Here is a 24074-nt window from a genome sequence, read left to right as displayed (position 1 = left end):
ATGCACTGGTTTCAATATGTCTCCCAACACAGGTCTTAATGTATGACCTGAAGTGGTAATAATCTCCTAATATCTGTTCCAAGCATGTCATATGAGGTAACTAACATGCTTGGAGCACGGGGCTAGTAACCCCTTTTCCAGTATATATTACTAATTTTAAAGACTTTTGTTTTTCTTTTTGAGCCCCTCTGCCTTGGTAGGATACAGCCAGTTTGTTGTTAATGGTTCTGGAGATCATCACCCTTCACAGACAAATCTCAAACCAGGCTTAAATTAGAATTTCTGCTGGTAATCCAACCAGTGGAGGCGAGGCCTAACCTCTTCCTTACGACAGTTAACTTGTACCTTGTTCATTCCAACTAAGAGACTGTGGGATGAGGTCTAATGGTACTGCTTCTGTTTAACCTTGTCAGGGTTGGAATCCCTGATGCGAAACTTGCACTCAGGGTCGGAAAATTGAAAAAATGATATTCTGTTGAAATAATAATCTTTTTCTGAAGGTAATGAAACCAAAAGTATGAAATTTGATGGAAACCTCATGACATGCTCTCACTAAGTTAGCAGTCTCAGTGATATTTATGCATCAGTGATTTTGCCCACTTTGAACCCTATTTTTGGCCAATTCCATTGTTCCAGCTGACCACACTCAATAGCTATTTTGCTAGTATTCCTACCATTCTAACAATCAGAAATTGGTAATCTGTCTAATTTCACAAAATTTAAAAATAGGGTTTGCAATAAACAATGTAGACAGTCATGGCATTAAAAAAAAAAAAAACATTTCCAATATTCATTAGTTACGTTCCCAGGCCTCTCTTATATTATGCTTGCTTTCCATTCTGAATTTTTATTCATAAAAAAAAAAAAAAAAGAGAAGATCTATTGTAATGCAGACTACTGCATTATAGTAACAATTGTATAAATAATGTCAACACATTTGTGAACATGTGTTAGACCAACCAGTTGGACGTGTATTGGATGAGTGATGTAATTTGTGTACCCTGGAATATCAGCAAAAAATCATACATTTTTGCTTCTTTGGGCTCTATTTCAAGCTAATTTCAGTCCTGAAACCAATCAAAATCATCTCTATTTCTGTAATAAAACTTCCATTCTATTAAATGAGACCAAGAACACAACCATAAAAAAGCACACCGCAAAGCCGCTGTTTAAAACCAAAAACACGGGTGCAGAATTTTTTTTATATGGTGCACATTTAACTCACAGACCCATTCTCTCATATCAAGAACCAAATTCACTGCTCACAGCTTATCTGAGAGAGCCGAGCTGAAAAACACAGAACAGCAGTGACCCAGGCTTCAAAGCCATCGCCCAGTGGGACCCACCCCAAACAGGTTAACAATAATTAGCTTAAATTTTCTACCAAGGAGCAATATTACCTCATAACAAAGTTGAAGTTATTAATTTTAAACATTCCTCATGAATCTTTATTAAATTTTTAACTAGGTGGTTCAGTAAGCGTGTTTAGGTCACAATCAACTGACAAAGTGCCACTGAGCATGCCACTGTATGAGTAAACCTATATCAGGATAAATTTTCCTGTTTCTCCTGACCAAAAGAAAATGTCCAAAAGTTAGTAAAAATACTTAAAATCAAAGAAAATCTAGTGATGCTTACCTTGATCACTCCACTGTTGGTTAGTTGCTTCTAATGGGTTTGCAGCTTCATTATCACATAAATCGATGATTTCAAATTCTGAAATTATAATCTAAATTTGTAACAGCAATTATTTTGTACCCAATACTGAAATAAAAAAAAAATTCCTTTCAAGCCAAAGTAAAAAAAATCCCACTATGTACTTAATGCATCTCTATATTTGAGACATGACAGACAGTATGGAAAACTCAACCTCTTAACTGTGGTATATAATATAAAATACTACTGATGTATACAGTATATCTCTGTAGATAGTGTAAAAATTATGAGGGAGGGAGGGAGGGAGGGAAATGCAAGATGGTAAGAGGAAACAACAGAACTTTCTATGGAAAAAGTAACAGACAAACCTAAAGTTCAATTAAAGTAAGTCAGGGAAACTAAGATAAGACACACAAAAAACTCTGAGGCATAGAAAAAGTACACAGAAATGAAACTGCATATGAATGGAAAGAAGTGCAGACCCAATACAAATACAATGATACTGGGAAACACTTCTTCAGTGTAAGAATAGTAAACAAAAAAGTGACATGAGCTACCTCACACAGTTTATATGTAAAGTAAAACTATTTATGCCAATTAAAATGAGGCAGACCCAAGAACTAGACCTCACCCCCCATCCTAAGAGGGGAGGGGGGAGAGGTCTATGTTAAGTCAACTGAACCCCACTGATGCTCACCATCGTAGTTAATGGTGTTATCAATTTTCTTCTTTTCCAAACATTTGCCTGCAGTGTGACCATTATCTTCATTATCAGTGGTCACAGGAAAATTACCACTAGTGACTGCACTGATGTCGCCCCAGGATGACAAAGCTTTTACAGAGTCCAAGTCCAATCCAAGGTTTTGTTGTGGCACTTCAGCTGGAATAAATAATTTTATTCTTCACTGATACATACTGGCATATACAGTACAATACTACACATTATGTAAGAATAAGTTTATTACTTTTAGCATTAAATCTCTACAACTTTTAACAACCTACCTGCTATTCTATACATTTCCAACACCAACCATATTTCTGAACTATTTCAAATCCACGAAGGCAACAAATATCTCCATACCTTTATCTAAGTATCAATAAATTCTTCAGTGAGATATTTAGCAATAGTATACTGTATATTGTAATAAACAGAATAAAGGAAATCAGCTCTAATATACATTACTTGGTCTGCATATTGGTTGGAGAACTGGTCGTAACTCCAAGTGGTTGGTAAATGAGTACATCACTAAGTGAGGAGAGGCTGTACTGTACTATGTAATACCATACTGATCAAGCTATTATTGTAATGTGTTTTAATGTAATGCATTCCAACAATACAATTAAATGTGTGGGATCACAAAAATATTTAGCCATTTTTTGGTACAAATTAATGCACATGAAACCTGCACACACAAATTACAAAAGATAAACAAGAAAAAAGTTGTAAATAAACAATATGGTAAAGAAAATAAACTTATGGTAAAGAAAAAGATAATTTTTATTTTGAAAAATAGTTGAAAAACATAGTTCGGACAGTTTTTTCTTTTAATCAACGTACATATCTTTATAGGATTGAATACCATTTTGTAATAGCTGCCTAAGCCATTGTTCAATATTTGGATCCATGCTCATTATAAAATCACAAACATCATCTACTTTCACAATTAATGTTGATAGCTCATCCAATATGAATTCTTTCATGGGGGGCAGCATTTTCTTCTTGATTTTCCTCTGTTTCTTCATATAAACATTGGTGAGCTATTTCCACAAGTGCTGCATCACCAAAGTCATCAGAATGCAAGTCAATGCACTGAAGCACATTTCACAATCAAAGTTTCTAATCTGATGTTTCTGAAGCTGCACAATGTTTTCACAAACAGTTTCAATATGGGAGTCAAAACCAGCAAAATCATTGGAAGAATGCAGTGATGCATTGTGTGACAGCATCACCTTCTAAACATTGTGTGACAGCATCACCTTCTAAACATTGCGTGACAGCATCACCTTCTAAACATTGCGTGACAGCATCACCTTCTAAACATTGCGTGACAGCATCACCTTCTAAACATTGCGTGACAGCATCACCTTCTAAACATTGCGTGACAGCATCACCTTCTAAACATTGCGTGACAGCATCACCTTCTAAACATTGCGTGACAGCATCACCTTCTAAACATTGCGTGACAGCATCACCTTCTAAACATTGCGTGACAGCATCACCTTCTAAACATTGCGTGACAGCATCACCTTCTAAACATTGCGTGACAGCATCACCTTCTAAACATTGCGTGACAGCATCACCTTCTAAACATTGCGTGACAGCATCACCTTCTAAACATTGCGTGACAGCATCACCTTCTAAACATTGCGTGACAGCATCACCTTCTAAACATTGCGTGACAGCATCACCTTCTAAACACTGCGTGACAGCATCACCTTCTAAACATTGCGTGACAGCATCACCTTCTAAACATTGCGTGACAGCATCACCTTCTAAACATTGCGTGACAGCATCACCTTCTAAAACAAGCAGTTTCATCTACGTTAAAAATTTGCTCATCTTCATAGCCATTTCCTTCAATAAATTTTTTTTTTAGATCATTAGAAAGTCTTGCAGCTGCCTCACTGTGTGTTGTCACTTCGATCAATAATTCGAACATTAAGGAATCCCATACGCTTTTTAAAGTTGTAACACCAGCCATGATTTACCAAAACACTTTCTCCTTCACTGCCATTTCCTTTTTTAACATTGAATAGACTTTTTGCTTTAGCTTGAATCATAGTCTCACTCAGTGGAAATCTTTTTTGGTGGCAGTTTTCAATCCATAACATTAAAAGATGTTCCATATTATCCATTTCAGAACTACAATTTTTAACAATCCAATCTCTTTTTGATATTAAGATGTTGTAGCCATTCCATGTGTCTGTTTTATATGTGCATGTACCGATGCTTCATTCATTTTTTAGTCATGTGATACACTATCTTAATGTTTTACAATTTCTAGTTTTTCATCTAATGTTAACCATTTACATTTACTAAAACACTCACCATCATTGCATTTCCTCTTTCCACTCATTTTTTTAACACATGGGCCATCTCCCACCGAGGCCAGATGACCCCCCCCCCAAAAAAAAAAAAACAATCATTCACACTATCACTGTCTTTGCAGTGCAGGCACTGTACTTCCCACTTCCAGGATTCGAGTCCAGCTGGTAGACAACAACCACCCAGGGAGGTACTACTGTCCTGACAAATAAGTGTAAGATGGAAACCTGTATTTGTTTTACATGATGGTGGGAATCCTGGTGCCTTTTTTTCGTCTCATAAACCACAAGATAACAGGCATACCTTGCGCTACTTTTATTTGCACTTACGGTACACTACACATGCATGCACATGATGTATTTACTACACTCATCTGAATTTTCTTTGATTTTTCTTAACAGTTCTTGCTTTTATTTCCTTTCATACCCATGGGGAAGTGGAAGAAGAATCTTTCATCCATAAGCCATCTTTCCTCTTATTAAAAGTCAACTAAAATGCTGGGAGCAATGGGCTAGTAACCCCATCTTTTGTATGACTTACTAAAAATTAAAAAAGAGAAGCTTTCTGCTCATATTTGTGCATAAAAAGGGTACCAGTGCCTTATACAATAAAAAAAATTGTGTATACGTATGTACTATATAAGACTGCACAACTTCACTGTTCAGAGTAGTGCAATACTGATGTTCGTATCACACTAGTCCTGTACGTAGCAGCAGTCCAATATCAGTGCATAATGCAGTTATTTAAAATTTATATTATTAAATTTATGAACTGCATTATATCAAACCTTGTACTATTCAAAAACCCTACTATGTAAGGTATTACTGTAATTTACTTACCCTGTATTTTGAAAGACATTATATACCTGAAAAATGGATACCACATAAAAAATTTTTTACTAATACTTTTTTGTACTGTACATGTATTAAAATAACTGTCTACTGAAGTTACAGTAGAGACTAACATCACTATGGATAGTGCAAATATTATCAAGGGAGGGAAATAAATGCAAGATAGTAAGAGCCCACAACAGAACTTTCTAAGGAAAAAGTAATGGACAAACCTCGAGTTCAGTTAAAGTATGTGCACAGCAAAGAAATTATAAGTGAGGGAAACTACAATAAGACACACAAAAAACTCTGAGGCATAGAAAAAGTACACAGAAATGAAATAGCATATGAATGGAAAGAAGTGCAGACCCAATACAAATACACAGTGGACCCCTGGTTATCGGCCGGTTTTGTTATCGGCCAACTCGGTGATCGGCCGTTTTTTCGGCGCCAGTTTATTGGTCGTTAATTCGGTGATCAGCCGTTTGTGACACGTCTGTCTGCAGGCCCCAGCCGCTTGAGTGTCAGTTTGGCCGTGTCTCTGGGCAAGTGAGGAAGCTTCTGTTTATTCATCTAAACATTTTGCTATAATCCATTGTTTTTTGTGGTTATTGATCGAGTGCAACTGAAAAATAAGCAACTATGAGCCCAAAGAAACACGTTACATAGTATATAAAAACATGTAATGTTTATATGCAATGTATATTTAATAATAATCACCGGTACATAAAATGTCTTACTTTACGTTAATATAGACATTTTCATTAATCCATCAATGATCTCTTCTTCAAAAGTGGACCCTCAACCAATGGCGGCATCGACTAATGGCGCTCTTTGGCGCCAAAATATTGGCTCTACCAACAGCGAAAAACTTGTCTAAAGGCTTTCGTCTCAAACGTGTCCATGCGGACTGAGCGGGCCCAGCCACTCGAAGATCCCATGTATAGCCAGTGTGCCATTGTTTACAAGCCATTGTGGTAGATTCCACGTGTACCCGAGATATATTTTGTATTATTCCATTGTTTTTAGTGCTTGTAACAACTAAATAAGCCAACATGGGCCCCAAGAAAGCCTCTAGTGCCAATCCTGTGGTAAAAAGGGTGAGAATTACAATGGAATTGAAGAAAGAGATCACTGAAAAATATTGAAGTGGAGTGCATATGTCCGAGTTGGAAAGGCTATATAACAAACCCCATTCAACCATCACTACCATATTGGCGAACAGAAAGGCTATCAAGGAAGTTGTTGTTGCAAAAGGTGCAAGTGAAAAGGCAAGGCAGTTGTCTCCAAATAGTGCTGCTGTTGATGAATTTAAGACCAGCAAAGGCTGGTTTGAGAGATTTAAGAATTGTAGTGGCATACACAGTGTGATAAGGCATGGCGAGGCTGCCAGTTCAGCAAAAAAGCAGCTGAAAAACATGTGCAGGACTTTAAGGAGTACATAAACACTGAAAACTTAAAACCCCAACAAGTGTTTAATTGTGACGAAACAGGCCTGTTTTGGAAGAAAATGCCAAACAGGACCTACATTACTTAGGAAGAAAAGGCACTCCCAGGACACAAGCCAATGAAAGACAGGCTAACACTAATGTTGTGTAGTAATGCTAGTGGAGATTGCAAAGTGAAACCTTTACTTGTGTATCACCTGAAACTCCCAGTGTGTTCAAGAAAAACAATATTGTCAAGGGTAATTTGTGTGTGATGTGGAGAGCAAACAGTAAGGCATAGGTCATAGGGAAATTTTCCTGGAGTGGTTTTACAGTGTGTTTGGCCCCACTGTGAAAAAATTACCTCCTGGAAAAGAAATTGTCACTCAAGTGCCTCTTGGTAATGGACAATGCTCCTGCTCATCCTCACGACTTGCAAGAGCAAATTGCGGGGCAGTTTAGCTTCATCAAAGTGAAGTTTTTGCCTCCTAATACAACTCCTCTCCTCCAGCCCATGGACCAACAGGTCATTTCAAACTTCAAAAAACTCTACACAAAAGCAGTGTTTCAAAAGTGCTTGGAACTGACCTCAGACACTGAAATGACCCTAACAGAGTTTTGGAAAGATCACTTCAGTATCCTCAGTTGCATAAACCTTATAGGTAAGGCTTGGGAGGGAGTGACTTGCAGGACTTTGAACTCTGCTTGGAAAAAACTGGCCACAATGTGTACAAGAGAGGGATTTTGAAGGGTTTGGGGCTAACCCTCAGGAGCCTATGCCTATTGTGTCATTGTGAAAGTCCATGGGGTTGGAGGTTTGTGGCAAGGATGTGGAAGAGTTGGTGCAGAACGAAGAAGAAGAACTAACCACTGCAGAGCTGCAAGAGCTTGAGGTGCAACAGCAACAAATCACAGCTCATGAATGTGCTACAGAGCAGGAGGAAGAGAGACGGAGGAAGTTGCCTTCATGAAGGATTAATGAAATGTATACAATGTTTACAAAGGTGCAAGCATTTATGGATGAATTTTATCCTGTCACAGCTGTTGCAAGGTGTATTGGCAACATGTACAATGATACTCTTGTGTCCCATTTTAGGGAAATCCTAAGGGCATGTGAGAAACAGAGCTCTCTGGACAGATATTTTGTGCAACAGGGGTCCAGTGACTCAAGCTGGTCGTAGTGACATTAAAAAACCAAGAAGGGAGGTAACCCCAGCAAAACACTTGGTACCTGAAGTCTTTATGGAAGAGGGTTTCCCTTCCAAACAATAGAACACCTGAATCTCCCCTGCTCCTGGCACATCACTCATCAACAACTCCACAATAAAGGTAAGTAGCATTTAATTATTGTTTATTTTGCATGTACCACTGGTTTCTGTGTAGGGAAATGTATATTTCATGTAAAAAAAATAATTATTTTGTTTAATACTTTCAGATGTCTGGAACAGATTAATTCTATTTCCCTTATTTCTTGTGGGGAAAATTAACTCAGCTAACAGCTAATTCGACTATCTCTCTGGAACAGATTAAAGCCATTGGTTGAGGGTCCACTGTACAAGAAACACGTTACATAGCATATAAACCTGCAATGTTTATTATATGCGATGTATATTTAATAATCACTCTTTTGCACATTAAATGTTTTATGTTAATATAAACATTTTCATTAATCCATCTATGATATCTTCAAAATTATATAAAAAAACACGTTACATATCATGTAGCACAAACATGAAATGTTTATATGTTATCGAGTGGAGAGTCGGATGGAGAGTAAACATAACGTTTTCTCTGATGCAGCGTTAGAAAAAACTGTGAAACTGGCGACTGGTGCATTAACTGCCCTTCACATGCGTTTGTTTACAATTCTCAGCATGAATTATTCATTAGTTCTCCCTCTGTTTATGGCGGCATGGTGGCTAAAGCTCCTGCTTCACACAATTAGGGCCCGGATTCGATTCCCAGCAGGTGGAAACATTCCGACACTTTCCTTACACCTGTTGTCCTGCTCACCTAGTAGCAAATAGGTACCTGGGTGTTAGTCGACTGGTGTGGGTCGCATCCTGGGGGACAAGATTGAGGACCCCAATGGAAATAAGTTAGACAGTCCTCGATGACTCGCTGACTTTCTTTGGTTATCCTGGGTGGCTAACCCTCCTGGAGTTTACCTGGAGAGAGTTCCGGAGGTCAACGCCCCTGCGGCCCGGTCTGTGGCCAGGCCTCCTGGTGGATCAGAGCCTGGTCAACCAGGCTGTTACTGTTGGCTGCACGCAAACCAATGTACGAGCCACAGCCCAGCTGGTCAGGAACCGACTTTAGGTGCTTGTCCAGTGCCAGCTTGAAGACTGCCAGGGGTCTGTTGGTAATCCCCCTTATGTATGCTGGGAGGCAGTTGAACAGTCTCGGGCCCCTGACACTTATTGTATGGTCTCTTAACATGCTAGTGACACCCCTGCTTTTCATTGGGGGGATGTTGCATCGTCTGCCAAGTCTTTTGCTTTCGTAGCGAGTGATTTTCGTGTGCAAGTTCAGTACTAGTCCCTCTAGGATTTTCCAAGTGTATATAATCATGTATCTCTCCTGCCTGCTTTCCAAGGAATACAGGTTCAGGAACCTCAAGTGCTCCCAGTAATTGAGGCGTTTTATCTCAGTTATGCGCGCCGTGAAGGTTCTCTCTACATTTTCTAGGTCAGCAATTTCACCTGCCTTGAAAGGTGTTGTTAGTGTGCAGCAATATTCCAGCCTAGATAGAACAAGTGACCTGAAGAGTGTCATCATGGGCTTGGCATCCCTAGTTTTGAAGGTTCTCATTATCCATCCTGTCATTTTTCTAGCAGATGCGATTGATACAATGTTATGGTCCTTGAAGGCGAGATCCTCCGACATGATCACTCCCAGGTCTTTGACGTTGGTGTTACACTCTATTTTGTGGCCAGAATTTGTTTTGTACTCTGATGACGATTTAATTTCCTCGTGTTTGCCATATCTGAGTAATTGAAATTTCTCATTGTTAAACTTCATATTGTTTTCTGCAGCCCACTGAAAGATTTGGTTGATGTCCGCCTGGAGCCTTGCAGTGTCTGCAATGGAAGACACTGTCATGCAGATTCGGGTGTTATCTGCAAAGGAAGACACGGTGCTGTGGCTGACATCCTTGTCTATGTCAGATATGAGGATGAGGAACAAGATGGGAGCAAGTACTGTGCCTTGTGGAACAGAGCTTTTCATCGTAGCTGCCTCGGACTTTACTCAGTTGACGACTACTCTCCGTGTTCTTGTTAGCGAGGAAATTATAGATCCATCAACCGACTTTTCCCGTTATTCCTTTAGCACGCATTTTGTGCGCTATTACGCCATGGTCACACTTGTCGAAGGCTTTTGCAAAGTCTGTATATATTACATCTGCATTCTTTTTGTCTTCTAGTGCATCTAGGACCTTGTCGTAGTGATCCAATAGTTGAGACAGACAGGAGCGACCTGTTCTAAACCCATGTTGCCCTGGGTTGTGTAATTGATGGGTTTCTAGATGGGTGGTGATCTTGCTTCTTAGGACCCTTTCAAAGATTTTTATGATATGGGATGTTAGTGCTATCTGTCTGTAGTTCTTTGCTGTTGCTTTACTGCCTCCTTTGTGGAGTGGGGCTATGTCTGTTGTTTTTAGTAACTGTGGGACGACCCCCGTGTCCATGCTCCCTCTCCATAGGATGGTAAAAGCTCGTGATAGGGGCTTCTTGCAGTTCTTGATGAACATGGAGTTCCACGAGTCTGGCCCTGGGGCGGAGTGCATGGGCATGTCATTTATCGCCTGTTCGAAGTCATCTGGCGTCAGGATAACATCAGATAGGCTTGTGTTAACCAAATTCTGTGGCTCTCTCATAAAAATTAATTTTGATCTTCGACTCTCAGTCTGGTTAGCGGCTTGCTAAAAACCAAGTCATATTGGGACTTGAGTAGCTCACTCATTTCCTTGCTGTCATCTGTGTAGCACCCATCTTGTTTAAGTAGGGGCCCAATACTGGACGTTGTTCTCAACTTTGATTTGGCATAGGAGAAGAAATACTTTGGGTTTCTTTCGATTTCATTTATGGCTTTTAGTTCTTCCTGCTATTCCTGACTCCTATAAGATTCCTTTAACCAGTGTCTCCCTACGCCTTTCAGATATATTGACCTCTTTTAGCCGCTCTGTTATTCTTTTCTGTCGCCTGTAAAGGGAGCGCCTGTCCCTTTCTATTTTACATCTACTCCTCCTTTTTCTTAGAGGAATAAGCCTTGTGCATACATCGAGCGCCACCGAGTTAATCTGTTCTAGGCATAAGTTGGGGTCTGTGTTGCTTAGTATATCTTCCCAGCTTATATCAGTTAGGATTTGGTTTACTTGGTCCCTCTTTATGTTTTTGTTATTGAAGTTGAATTTGGTGAATGCTCCCTCGTGACTAATCTCATTATGTCGGTCTGAGGCTCTGCGCATACATGTCTGAACTTCAATTATGTTGTGATCTGAGTATATTGTTTTTGATATGGTGACATTTCGTATCAGATCATCATTGTTAGTGAAGATGAGGTCTAGTGTATTCTCCAGTCTAGTAGGCTCTATTATTTGCTGGTTTAAATTGAATTTTGTGCAGAGATTTAAAAGCTCGTGTGAGTGTGAGTTTTCATCAGAGCTGCCTCCTGGTGTTATTACTGCAACAATATTATTTGCTATATTCCTCCATTTTAGGTGCCTTAAGTTGAAATCCCCCAGGAGTAAGATGTTGGGTGCAGGAGCTGGCAGATTTTCCAGACAGGGGTTAAAAATCCGAACAAAATCTTATCTTATCTTAACATGGTAATAATATGGCTATGTAGTATAATAATATAGCTGTGTAGTGTAACCCAGGAAGGGGGGCTACATAAGTATACTGTATCTACATCTAACACTACCCACACTTACTACAAATAAATGCTACTCACCTCTTACCCTACATTAAGACCACAAATATTGTAAGGTAAGTAATGAATGTACTGTAGCAGTAAACGACAGATTAAAGAGGTGAAATCTTAGACGCCAGAAACAAACCTCTATGGACAGATTTGTTGTGCGACAGGGGTCCAGTGACTCAAGCTGGTCCTAGTGGCATTAAAAGACAAAGAAGGGAAGTAACCCCAGAGAAGGCTTTGCCACCTAGTCTTTATGGAGGGGGATTTCCCTTCCAAATACTAACTCCTCCCTCTTTCCTCTTCCCTATCTTCCAGAAGCCAGAATTAGCCTTCAATAAAGGTATGTAATACTTACAAAATTGTTAAAAAAAAAAAATTTTGTGAACATTTTTGTCTGGAATGGATTAATTGTATTTCCATTAATTCTTATGGGAAATATTAATTCGGTTTTCGGCCATTTCGGTTATCAGCTGACCTTCTGGAATGGATTACGACCGATAACAGAAGGTCCACTGTACAGTGATACTGGGAAATGCTTCTTCAATATACGAATAGTCAAAACAAGTGACATGAGCTACCTCACACAGTTTATATGTAAAGTAAAACTATGTATGCAAATTAAAAAGAGGCAGACCCAAGAACTAGACCTCACCCCCTATCCCAAGAGGGGAGGGGGGTGAGGTCTATGTTAAGTCAACTGAACACCACTGATGCTCACCATCGTAGTTAATGGTGTTATCAATTTTCTTCTCTTCAAAACATTTGCCTGCAGTGTGACCATTATCTTCATTGTCAGTGGTCACAGGAAAATTACTACTAGTGACTGCACTGATGTCCCCCCACGATGACAAAGCTTTTATAGAGGCCAAGTCAAATCCGAGGTTTTGTTGTGGCACTTTAGCTGGAATAAATTTTATTCTTGACAGATGCATACTGGCATATACAGTACAATACAGTACTACACATTATGTAGGAACAGGTTTTTCATAGGATTTCTATAAAACACATGCAATTTAAATAAGTAATTACTGTACCTAAATTCACCCGCTTCTTTTATACTTATTCCTTCTAATCTAGCATCCATATTTTACTGCCTTAACTTTCTGCTCTAAATTACCTTGCTCTTAAGTTCCTTTTGCACATCCTCAAAACTCCTCCACTAACTCTACAACTTCTCTTCCAAATATTCAAAAGAAATGTGCTATCATCAGTGTTAACTGACAATACATTTAACTCTGATTTTGTATCCTATTCTTTATCTTTTAAGCTGCACCTCTCCCTGACATTCAACTTGTTTACAATCCCATTTATAAAAGGGCCATTCTGACTGGGAAATATCCTCCTCTTTCACACATCCTAACCTTAGCCTCACTCTTGAAAACTGATTATAACTTTTAGCATTAAAGCTCTACAGCAGCTTTAATCAACCTATCTGTTATTCAATACATTTCCAAAAGTTAAAGTTTTGAAGAAATTCCCTCAACTGATTATTGCACATAAAAGAAAAAATCCATGGCAAAATACAGCGGTACCTTGGGATACGAATTTATTTAGTTTGAGAAGGCTGTTCGAGTGCCGATGCCAAACGAATTTGTTCCCAAAAGGAATAATGTAAATTAGATTAATCCGTTTCAGATCCCCAAAAATACACTTACAAAAGCACTTACATAAATACACTTACATAATGGTTTAAGTTTTGAGCTGTTCGTATCCCGAGGTACCACTGTATACGTAATTAAGCAACAACATAAAACACAGTTTTCTAACCTGCAAAGTGAAAATAAGATCAGTGTTTGATAAAAGATGCACCCACCTTAATCTAAAAGAAAAAATCACGTGACAATTACCCTACCTTTCTTAGGTATCGGTTTCTTAAATTCTTGCTTTTTAGGAACCCCACCGGATATGGAGGCCAAGATGCCAGCCAGGCCACTGCCCAGGCGCATCTCTCGCTTTACTGAAAACAAAATATTCTGATAATACCATGTCTTTTATTTTAATGCTCCTCTTTTTAGAGAATTAAAAGTCAACTTAAGATAGCCTAAAAAAAAAAAAAAAAAAAAAAAAAAGTCATCAATTCAACATGGGTTGTATTGTAGTAGGTGTACATGGGTTGTATTGTAGTGGGTGTACATGGGTTGTATTGTAGTGGGTGTACATGGGTTGTATTGTAGTGGGTGTACATTGGTTGTATTGTAGTGGGTGTACATGGGTTGTATTGTAGTGGGTGTACATGGGTTGTATTGTAGTGGGTGTACATGGGTTGTATTGTAGTGGGTGTACATGGGTTGTATTGTAGTGGGTGTACATGGGTTGTATTGTAGTGGGTGTACATGGGTTGTATTGTAGTGGGTGTACATGGCTTGTATTGTAGTGGGTGTACATGGCTTGTATTGTAGTGGGTGTACATGGGTTGTATTGTAGTGGGTGTACATGGGTTGCATTGTAGTGGGTGTACATGGGTTGTATTGCAGTGGGTGTACACGAGTTGTATTGTCGTGGGTTTACATGGGTCATATTGCAGTGGGTGTACATGGGTTGTATTGCAGTGGGTGTACATTGGTTGTATTGTAGTGGGTGTACATGGGCTGTATTGCAGTGGGTGTACACGAGTTGTATTGCAGTGGGTGTACATTGGTTGTATTGTAGTGGGTGTACATGGGCTGTATTGCAGTGGGTGTACATGGGTTGTATTGTAGTGGGTGTACACGAGTTGTATTGCAGTGGGTGTACATGGGTTGTATTGTAGTGGGTGAACATGGGTTGTATTGTAGTGGGCGTACATGAGTTGTATTGTAGTGGGTTTACATGGGTCATATTGCAGTGGGTGTACATGGGTTGTATTGTAGTGGGTGTACACGAGTTGTATTGCAGTGGGTGTACATGGGTTGTATTGTAGTGGGTGTACATGGGCTGTATTGCAGTGGGTGTACATGGGTTGTATTGCAGTGGGTGTACATGGGTTGTATTGTAGTGGGTGTACACGAGTTGTATTGCAGTGGGTGTACATGGGTTGTATTGTAGTGGGTGTACATGAGTTGTATTGTAGTGGGTGTACATGAGTTGTATTGTAGTGGGTGTACATGGGTTGTATTGTAGTGGGTGTACATGGGTTGTATTGTAGTGGGTGTACATGGGTTGTATTGTAGTGGGTATACATGGGTTGTATTGTAGTGGGTGTACATGGGTTGTATTGTAGTGGGTGTACATGGGTTGTATTGTAGTGGGTGTACATGGGTTGTATTGTAGTGGGTGTACATGGGTTGTATTGTAGTGGGTGTACATGGGTTGTATTGCAGTGGGTGAACATGGGTTGTATTGTAGTGGGTGAACATGGTGGGTGGCCCGGTGGCTAAAGCTCCCACTTCACACACGGAGGGCCCGGGTTTGATTCCCAGCGCGGTGGAAACATTTCGACACGTTTCCTTACACCTGTTGTCATGTTCACCTAGCAGCAAATAGGTACCTGGGTGTTAGTGGACTGGTGTGGGTGGCATCCTGGGTGTTAGTGGACTGGTGTGGGTGGCATCCTGGGTGTTAGTGGACTGGTGTGGGTGGCATCCTGGGTGTTAGTGGACTGGTGTGGGTGGCATCCTGGGTGTTAGTGGACTGGTGTGGGTGGCATCCTGGGTGTTAGTGGACTGGTGTGGGTGGCATCCTGGGTGTTAGTGGACTGGTGTGGGTGGCATCCTGGGTGTTAGTGGACTGGTGTGGGTGGCATCCTGGGTGTTAGTGGACTGGTGTGGGTGGCATCCTGGGTGTTAGTGGACTGGTGTGGGTGACATCCTGGGTGTTAGTGGACTGGTGTGGGTGACATCCTGGGTGTTAGTGGACTGGTGTGGGTGGCATCCTGGGTGTTAGTGGACTGGTGTGGGTGGCATCCTGGGTGTTAGTGGACTGGTGTGGGTGGCATCCTGGGTGTTAGTGGACTGGTGTGGGTGGCATCCTGGGTGTTAGTGGACTGGTGTGGGTGGCATCCTGGGTGTTAGTGGACTGGTGTGGGTGGCATCCTGGGTGTTAGTGGACTGGTGTGGGTGGCATCCTGGGTGTTAGTGGACTGGTGTGGGTGGCATCCTGGGTGCTAGTGGACTGGTGTGGGTGGCATCCTGGGTGCTAGTGGACTGGTGTGGGTAGCATCCTGGGTGCTAGTGACTGGTGTGGGTGGCATCCTGGGTGCTAGTGGACTGGTGTGGGTGGCATCCTGGGGGACAAGATTGAGGACCACAATGGAAATAAGTTAGACAGTCCTCGATGACACACTGACTTTCTTGGGTTATCCTGGGTGGCTAACCCTCCGGGGTTAAAAATCTGAACGAAATCTTATCTTACATGAGTTGTATTGTTGTGGGTGTACATGGGCTATACTGTAGTGGGTGTACATGGGTTATACTGTAGTGGGTGTACATGGGTTATACTGTAGTGGGTGTACAGGGGTTATACTGTAGTGGGTGTACATGGGTTATACTGTAGTGGGTGTACATGGGTTATACTGTAGTGGGTGTACATGGGTTATACTGTAGTGGGTGTACATGGGTTATACTGTAGTGGGTGTACATGGGTTATACTGTAGTGGGTGTACATGGGCTATATTGTAGTGGGTGTACATGGGTTATACTGTAGTGGGTGTACATGGGTTATACTGTAGTGGGTGTACATGGGTTACACTGTAGTGGGTGTACATGGGTTACACTGTAGTGGGTGTACATGGGTTACACTGTAGTGGGTGTACATGGGTTACACTGTAGTGGGTGTACATGGGTTACACTGTAGTGGGTGTACATGGGTTACACTGTAGTGGGTGTACATGGGTTACACTAGTGGGTGTACATGGGTTACACTGTAGTGGGTGTACATGGGTTATATTGTAGTGGGTGTACATGGGTTACACTGTAGTGGGTGTACATGGGTTATATTGTAGTGGGTGTACATGGGTTACACTGTAGTGGGTGTACATGGGTTATATTGTAGTGGGTGTACATGGGTTACACTGTAGTGGGTGTACATGGGTTACACTGTAGTGGGTGTACATGGGTTACACTGTAGTGGGTGTACATGGGTTACACTGTAGTGGGTGTACATGGGTTATATTGTAGTGGGTGTACATGGGCTATATTGTAGTGGGTGTACATGGGCTATATTGTAGTGGGTGTACATGGGCTATATTGTAGTGGGTGTACATGGGTTATATTGTAGTGGGTGTACATGGGTTATATTGTAGTGGGTGTACATGGGCTATACTGTAGTGGGTGTACATGGGCTATATTGTAGTGGGTGTACATGGGTTATATTGTAGTGGGTGTACATGGGCTATATTGTAGTGGGTGTACATGGGCTATATTGTAGTGGGTGTACATGGGTTATACTGTAGTGGGTGTACATGGGTTATACTGTAGTGGGTGTGCATGGGTTATACTGTAGTGGGTGTACATGGGTTATACTGTAGTGGGTGTACATGGGTTATATTGTAGTGGGTGTACATGGGTTATACTGTAGTGGGTGTACATGGGTTATACTGTAGTGGGTGTACATGGGTTATATTGTAGTGGGTGTACATGGGTTATACTGTAGTGGGTGTACATGGGTTATACTGTAGTGGGTGTACATGGGTTATATCAATCAAGTTTATTCTGTATAAGGGTTACAATGCGGGGTTTAGTTTGGTTTACTGTGGTTTACATATAATAAAACAATAATTACAGAGGCGCCACTAGCACACCTAGCATGGTAATAATGTATCTTAAGTGGTGGTAAGCCTTAACCAGACATTCGTGAAGTTCTAAACCTGTAAGGGTCATATAGAGGAAGGAAGGAGTGGTAACGGGCAATGAAGTTCAATCCAAGGAAGGGAAAGAGCAGTCCAGTTCCTTGGATCAAGATCCACTCCTCTTCCCTGAGGGACGTGTCTAGCAATCATACTTGATGGAGAGTTAAGAGAAGGTAGCTAGCTCCACCTGCGTGGATCAAGATCCCGGGGAGGAGCATGCAGGAGGTCCGGGTGATGGTTATAACACAATAAATGTCTTACTTCCTTCATTATGATCCTGAGAGTCACCTACTCTCCACGACGCCATTATTAACACTGACTTTATACTCTCTACATCAACACTCATCAATTTCATTCTATTGCAATTTTATATTAATTCTAAATTACTTTATAATTTATTAACCTCTCGTTCAGGTACATTTCATTAATTACCAGAATTGAAACACATAGATCAGCGTTATTTATTATTATTGTTACCTCGTATCTTCATGGAATTTAGCTACAAATTTCTTATAACATGAATTATTATCACATTTATTTTGCATTTTCTTGCACCAAAAATATATATATTGTCTGAAATTAATTAAAAGCCGGCAGCTCCGTTCAATTGAGAATGTTCTTTAAAATTAACAACACAAACATTTATTTTTATAATGAATAAAAAAAAAAACCAGTTCACTATATGTGAAAAAATATAACTAACTTGTTTAATGAAATATATAATATTGACGTTACAATGTTATCTTAACTACTCCATAACACTCCAATATGTTAACATTACAATTATTAGTCAAATTCAATTCAAATTCAAAGTTTATTCTCTATAAGGATTACAATGCTGAGTTTATAGAAATTTGGTTATTGTGTGGTTAACATGTAGTAAAATTGTGATTACAGAGTGTACCACTAGAACACTTAGCATGGCTAGGCATTTCGGGCATTACCATAATCTGTCTAGACAGAACAATAAATCTATGTTGACTGTATAGCCCTTGTGGCTTAGCGCTTCTTTTTGATTATAATAATAATAAATCTATGTTGATATAACAAAAAATCCATAATTAATCCTAAATCACTTTGTGGTGATTACAAACTTCAGGTTAATGGTTGACTACTGTTGTAACTAATTATAGTATCTTAGTATATCTCAAATTATTATATCTTAATATGTCTCAAATTATTAATATTATTATTATTATGGCATCTTAATATATTTCAAGTTATTATTATAGCATCCTAATATATCTCAAGTTATCATTATTATTTTTATTTTTTTTTATTATCACTGGCCGATTCCCACCAAGGCAGGGTGGCCATCAAGGCAGGGTGGCCATCAAGGCAGGGTGGCCATCAAGGCAGGGTGACCACCAAGGCAGGGTGGCCACCAAGGCAGGGTAGCCACCAAGGCAGGGTGGCCCGAAAAAGAAAAACTTTCACCATCATTCACTCCATCACTGTCTTGCCAGAAGGGTGCTTTACACTACAGTTTTTAAACTGCAACATTAACACCCCTCCTTCAGAGTGCAGGCACTGTACTTCCCATCTCCAGGACTCAAGTCCGGCCTGCCGGTTTCCCTGAACCCCTTCATAAATGTTACATTGCTCACACTCCAACAGCACGTCAAGTATTAAAAACCATTTGTCTCCATTCACTCCTATCAAACACGCTCACGCATGCCTGCTGGAAGTCCAAGCCCCTCGCACTCAAAACCTCCTTTACCCCCTCCCTCCAACCTTTCCTAGGCCGACCCCTACCCCGCCTTCCTTCCACTACAGACTGATACACTCTTGAAGTCATTCTGTCTCGCTCCATTCTCTCTACATGTCCGAACCACCTCAACAACCCTTCCTCAGCCCTCTGGACAACAGTTTCGGTAATCCCGCACCTCCTCCTAACTTCCAAACTACGAATTCTCTGCATTATATTCACACCACACATTGCCCTCAGACATGACATCTCCACTGCCTCCAGCCTTCTCCTCGCTGCAACATTCATCACCCATGCTTCGCACCCATATAAGAGCGTTGGTAAAACTATACTCTCATACATTCCCCTCTTTGCCTCCAAGGACAAAGTTTTTTGTCTCCACAGACTCCTAAGTGCACCACTCACCCTTTTTCCCTCATCAATTCTATGATTTACCTCATCTTTCATAGACCCATCCGCTGACACGTCCACTCCCAAATATCTGAATACATCCTTGTCTAAGGCCTACTTTTACTGGGAAATAATTTCCCACTTTCCTACATACTCTAACTTGAGCCTCACTATCCTCGTAAAAACTCTTCACTGCTTTCAGTAACCTACCACCTACACCATACACCTGCAACATCTGCCACATTACCCCCCTATCCACCCTGTCATACGCCTTTTCCAAATCCATAAATGCCACAAAGACCTCTTTAGCCTTATCTAAATACTGTTCACTTATGTGTTTCACTGTAAACACCTGGCCCACACACCCCCTACCTTTCCTAAAGCCTCCTTGTTCATCTGCTATCCTATTCTCCATCTTACTCTTAATTCTTTCAATAATAACTCTACCATACACTTTACCAGGTACACTCAACATACTTATTCCCCTATAATTTTTGTACTCTCTTTTGTCCCCTTTGCCTTTATACAAAGGAACTATGCATGCTCTCTGCCAATCCCTAGGTACCTTACCTTCTTCCATACATTTATTAAATAATTGCACCAACCACTCCAAAACTACATCCTCACCTGCTTTTAACATTTCTATCTTTATCCCATCAATCCCGGCTGCCTTACCCCCCTTTCATTTTACCTACTGCCTCACGAACTTCCCCCACACTCACAACTGGCTCTTCCTCACTCCTACAAGATGTTATTCCTCCTTGCCCTATACACGAAATCACAGCTTCCCTATCTTCATCAACATTTAACAATTCCTCGAAATATTCCTTCCATCTTCCCAATACCTCTAACTCTCCATTTAATAACTCTCCTCTCCTATTTTTAACTGACAAATCCATTTTTTCTCTAGGCTTCCTTAACTTGTTAATCTCACTCCAAAACTTTTTCTTATTTTCAACAAAATTTGTTGATAACATCTCACCCACTCTCTCATTTGCTCTCTTTTTACATTGCTTCACCACTCTCTTAACCTCTCTCTTTTTCTCCATATGCTCTTCCCTCCTTGCATCACTTCTACGTAAAAGCTTCTCATATGCTAACTTTTTCTCCCTTACTACTCTCTTTACATCATCATTCCACCAATCGCTCCTCTTCCCTCCTGCACCCACTTTCCTGTAACCACAAACTTCTGCTGAACACTCCAACACAACACTTTTAAACCGACCCCATACCTCTTCGATCCCATTGCCTATGCTCTCATTAGCCCATCTATCCTCCAATAGTTGTTTATATCTTACCCCAACTGCCTCCTCTTTTAGTTTATAAACCTTCACCTCTCTCTTCCCTGATGCTTCTTTTCTCCTTGTATCCCATCTACCTTTTACTCTCAGTGTAGCTACAACTAGAAAGTGATCTGATATATCTGTGGCCCCTCTATAAACATGTACATCCTGAAGTCTACTCAACAGTCTTTTATCTACCAATACATAATCCAACAAACTACTGTCATTTCGCCCTACATCATATCTTGTATACTTATTTATCCTCTTTTTCTCAAAATATGTATTACCTATAAGTAAACCCCTTTCTATACAAAGTTCAATCAAAGGGCTCCCATTATCATTTACACCTGGCACCCCAAACTTACCTACCACACCCTCTCTAAAAGTTTCTCCTACTTTAGCATTCAGGTCCCCTACCACAATTACTCTCTCACTTGGTTCAAAGGCTCCTATACATTCACTTAACATCTCCCAAAATCTCTCTCCTCTACATTCCTCTCTTCTCCAGGTGCATACACGCTTATTATGACCCACTTTTTGCATCCAACCTTTACTTTAATCCACATAATTCTTGAATTTACATTCATATTCTCTTTTCTCCTTCCATAACTGATCCTTCAACATTACTGCTACCCCTTCCTTTGCTCTAACTCTCTCAGATACTCCAGATTTAATCCCATTTATTTCCCCCCCCCCCCCGAAACTCCCCTACCCCCTTCAGCTTTGTTTCGCTTAGGGCCAGGACATCCAACTTCTTTTCATTCATAACATCAGCACTCATCTGTTTCTTGTCATCCGCACTACATCCACGCACATTCAAGCATCCCAGTTTTATAAAATTGTTCTTCTTCTCTTTTTCAGTATATGTCTACAGGAGAAGGGGTTACTAGCCCATTGCTCCCGGCATTTTATCATTATTATATCACCTTAATGACAATGATCACTTTGACATTTTTGTTTGGGTTATCCTACTTGATTTGCTTCTTATATGAACAAGTGTAATGATGCACAACTTGTGTAATTATACTGGTACAAATGTCACCTAAATAAACATAATGAGTACTTACATCCAGCAATTTATCATTAGGTATTCCTGAAGGAGGATCTGTAACTAGCACCAAAAAAATTTCTTGCTCCTACTTTTCAATTATATTTTGCTCAAGAATCCCTCATCCGATTGCATTCAAATTTTGAATGCCTGTGTACAGTAACGAGGACCAGATTCTGGGAACCGGCACATGCAGGTGTCCTGTGATCAATGTTACCTCGGCTATTCCCAGCATCCTGGAGTGGCTAGGATAAATTACTGAATACTAAACCCACAAGGGTCATATAACACTGGATAACTTCCAAAACTCTCAGCAGCGCAGCTTCAAGCGTCCATTGAAGTTGTCTCCTAACTGGATGACAGCGGAGAGTGTATGTCAGTGTATAGGTGCAGAGTTGACCATTTATTATTATATTCTTGAGGGAGTGCTAAACCCGTAGAGATTATACAGTGCATGTTTGGGGGGGGGGGGAGGGGTGGAAGGTATTCAGGCTCAATTCAGGGAAGTGGAGCACAGATCCAATTCCCTAGATCAAGAGCCCCTCACCAGCATCAAGGAACCTCCCTTGAAGGGTGGCCATTTTATGTGGTTTTAAAATGGTGTGAAATTTTGATTCCCATTTAATATTCACAAACACAATATATGTGTAGCCCTCTTCTGAATTATTTATTTTATTATCACACTGGCCGATTCCCACCAAGGCAGGGTGGCCCAAAAAAGAAAAACTTTCACCATCATTCACTCCATCACTGTCTTGCCAGAAGGGTGCTTTACACTACAGTTTTTAAATTGCAACATTAACACCCCTCCTTCAGAGTGCAGGCACTGTACTTCCCATCTCCAGGACTCAAGTCCGGCCTGCCGGTTTCCCTGAACCCCTTCATAAATGTTACTTTGCTCACACTCCAACAGCACGTCAAGTATTAAAAACCATTTGTCTCCATTCACTCCTATCAAACATGCTCACGCATGCCTGCTGGAAGTCCAAGTCCCTCGCACACAAAACCTCCTTTACCCCTTCCCTCCAACCTTTCCTAGGCTGACCCCTACCCTACCTTCCTTCCACTACAGACTGATACACTCTTGAAGTCACTCTGTTTCGCTCCATTCTCTCTACATGTCCGAACCACCTCAACAACCCTTCCTCAGCCCTCTGGACAACAGTTTTGGTAATCCCGCACCTCCTCCTAACTTCCAAACTATGAATTCTCTGCATTATATTCACACCACACATTGCCCTCAGACATGACATCTCCACTGCCTGCAGCCTTCTCCTCGCTGCAACATTCATCACCCATGCTTCACACCCATATAAGAGCGTTGGTAAAACTATACTCTCATACATTCCCCTCTTTGCCTCCAAGGACAAAGTTCTTTGTCTCCACAGACTCCTAAGTGCACCACTCACCCTTTTCCCCTCATCAATTCTATGATTCACCTCATCTTTCATAGACCCATCTGCTCTTCTGAATGGCTTCAGTATTTAATGGCTTATGCCATTAAAAGGTCAGAATAGTAAACACTCAGTTTAGCTTGTTTGTGGGAAAATTTGTCAATAAAATAAATACTTTTTTAAAATTTTGAGTCATTGAAATTTTTATGGAACTAGACTATCTTCAAAAACATGAAATTCATTCTTTTTCTTTGGATTTTAGAGAATTTTAAAAGTGAGTTGAGCAAACCCTTCAATAACGCATGACATGATACCAGAGCCATCCATCTGTTAGCTACAATTTTCTCATTCAGAATGCCTTATCCAATTTCCTTCAATTTTCAAACCCTGGTCAGCTATTATTAAGGAATGGCTGGTAGAGCAATTGACATGCTCAGGTGCTCTCTCCTCAATTTTGTGTAGACAATTCCCAAAATTGATTTCCACGGGATTGCTTTAAACAGATTCTCTTTTGATTGGCTTCGCAGGCATCACTGAGTGGTAACTTATACTGTTATTGGTTATAGATTCAAATATATATACACAGGAGTTTTGCAAACAAAGTACAT

General features: G+C 40.5%; 1 protein-coding gene across 1 annotated transcript in view; it reads right to left on the bottom strand.

Annotated features, from left to right (window-relative positions):
- The window catches only part of LOC128697385 (uncharacterized), a 30984-nt gene extending 13020 nt beyond the window's left edge, over positions 1 to 17964 (bottom strand). The window contains exons 1-5 of the mRNA XM_070093870.1: positions 17905 to 17964; positions 13732 to 13836; positions 12598 to 12780; positions 2354 to 2536; positions 1639 to 1716 (exon numbers count right to left, since the gene is read on the bottom strand). Of these exons, the coding sequence (XP_069949971.1) occupies positions 1639 to 1716; positions 2354 to 2536; positions 12598 to 12780; positions 13732 to 13836; positions 17905 to 17950 (595 nt within the window). The 5' untranslated portion in view covers positions 17951 to 17964. The remainder of the gene's footprint in view (positions 1 to 1638; positions 1717 to 2353; positions 2537 to 12597; positions 12781 to 13731; positions 13837 to 17904) is intronic.
- Positions 17965 to 24074: the final 6110 nt, after the last annotated feature.

Source organism: Cherax quadricarinatus, chromosome 44 (assembly GCF_038502225.1).
Source record: "Cherax quadricarinatus isolate ZL_2023a chromosome 44, ASM3850222v1, whole genome shotgun sequence".
Taxonomy (NCBI): Eukaryota; Metazoa; Arthropoda; class Malacostraca; order Decapoda; family Parastacidae; genus Cherax; species Cherax quadricarinatus.
The sequence above is the reverse complement of the archived record's forward strand: the minus strand, read 5'-3'. Positions and strand labels throughout refer to the sequence as shown.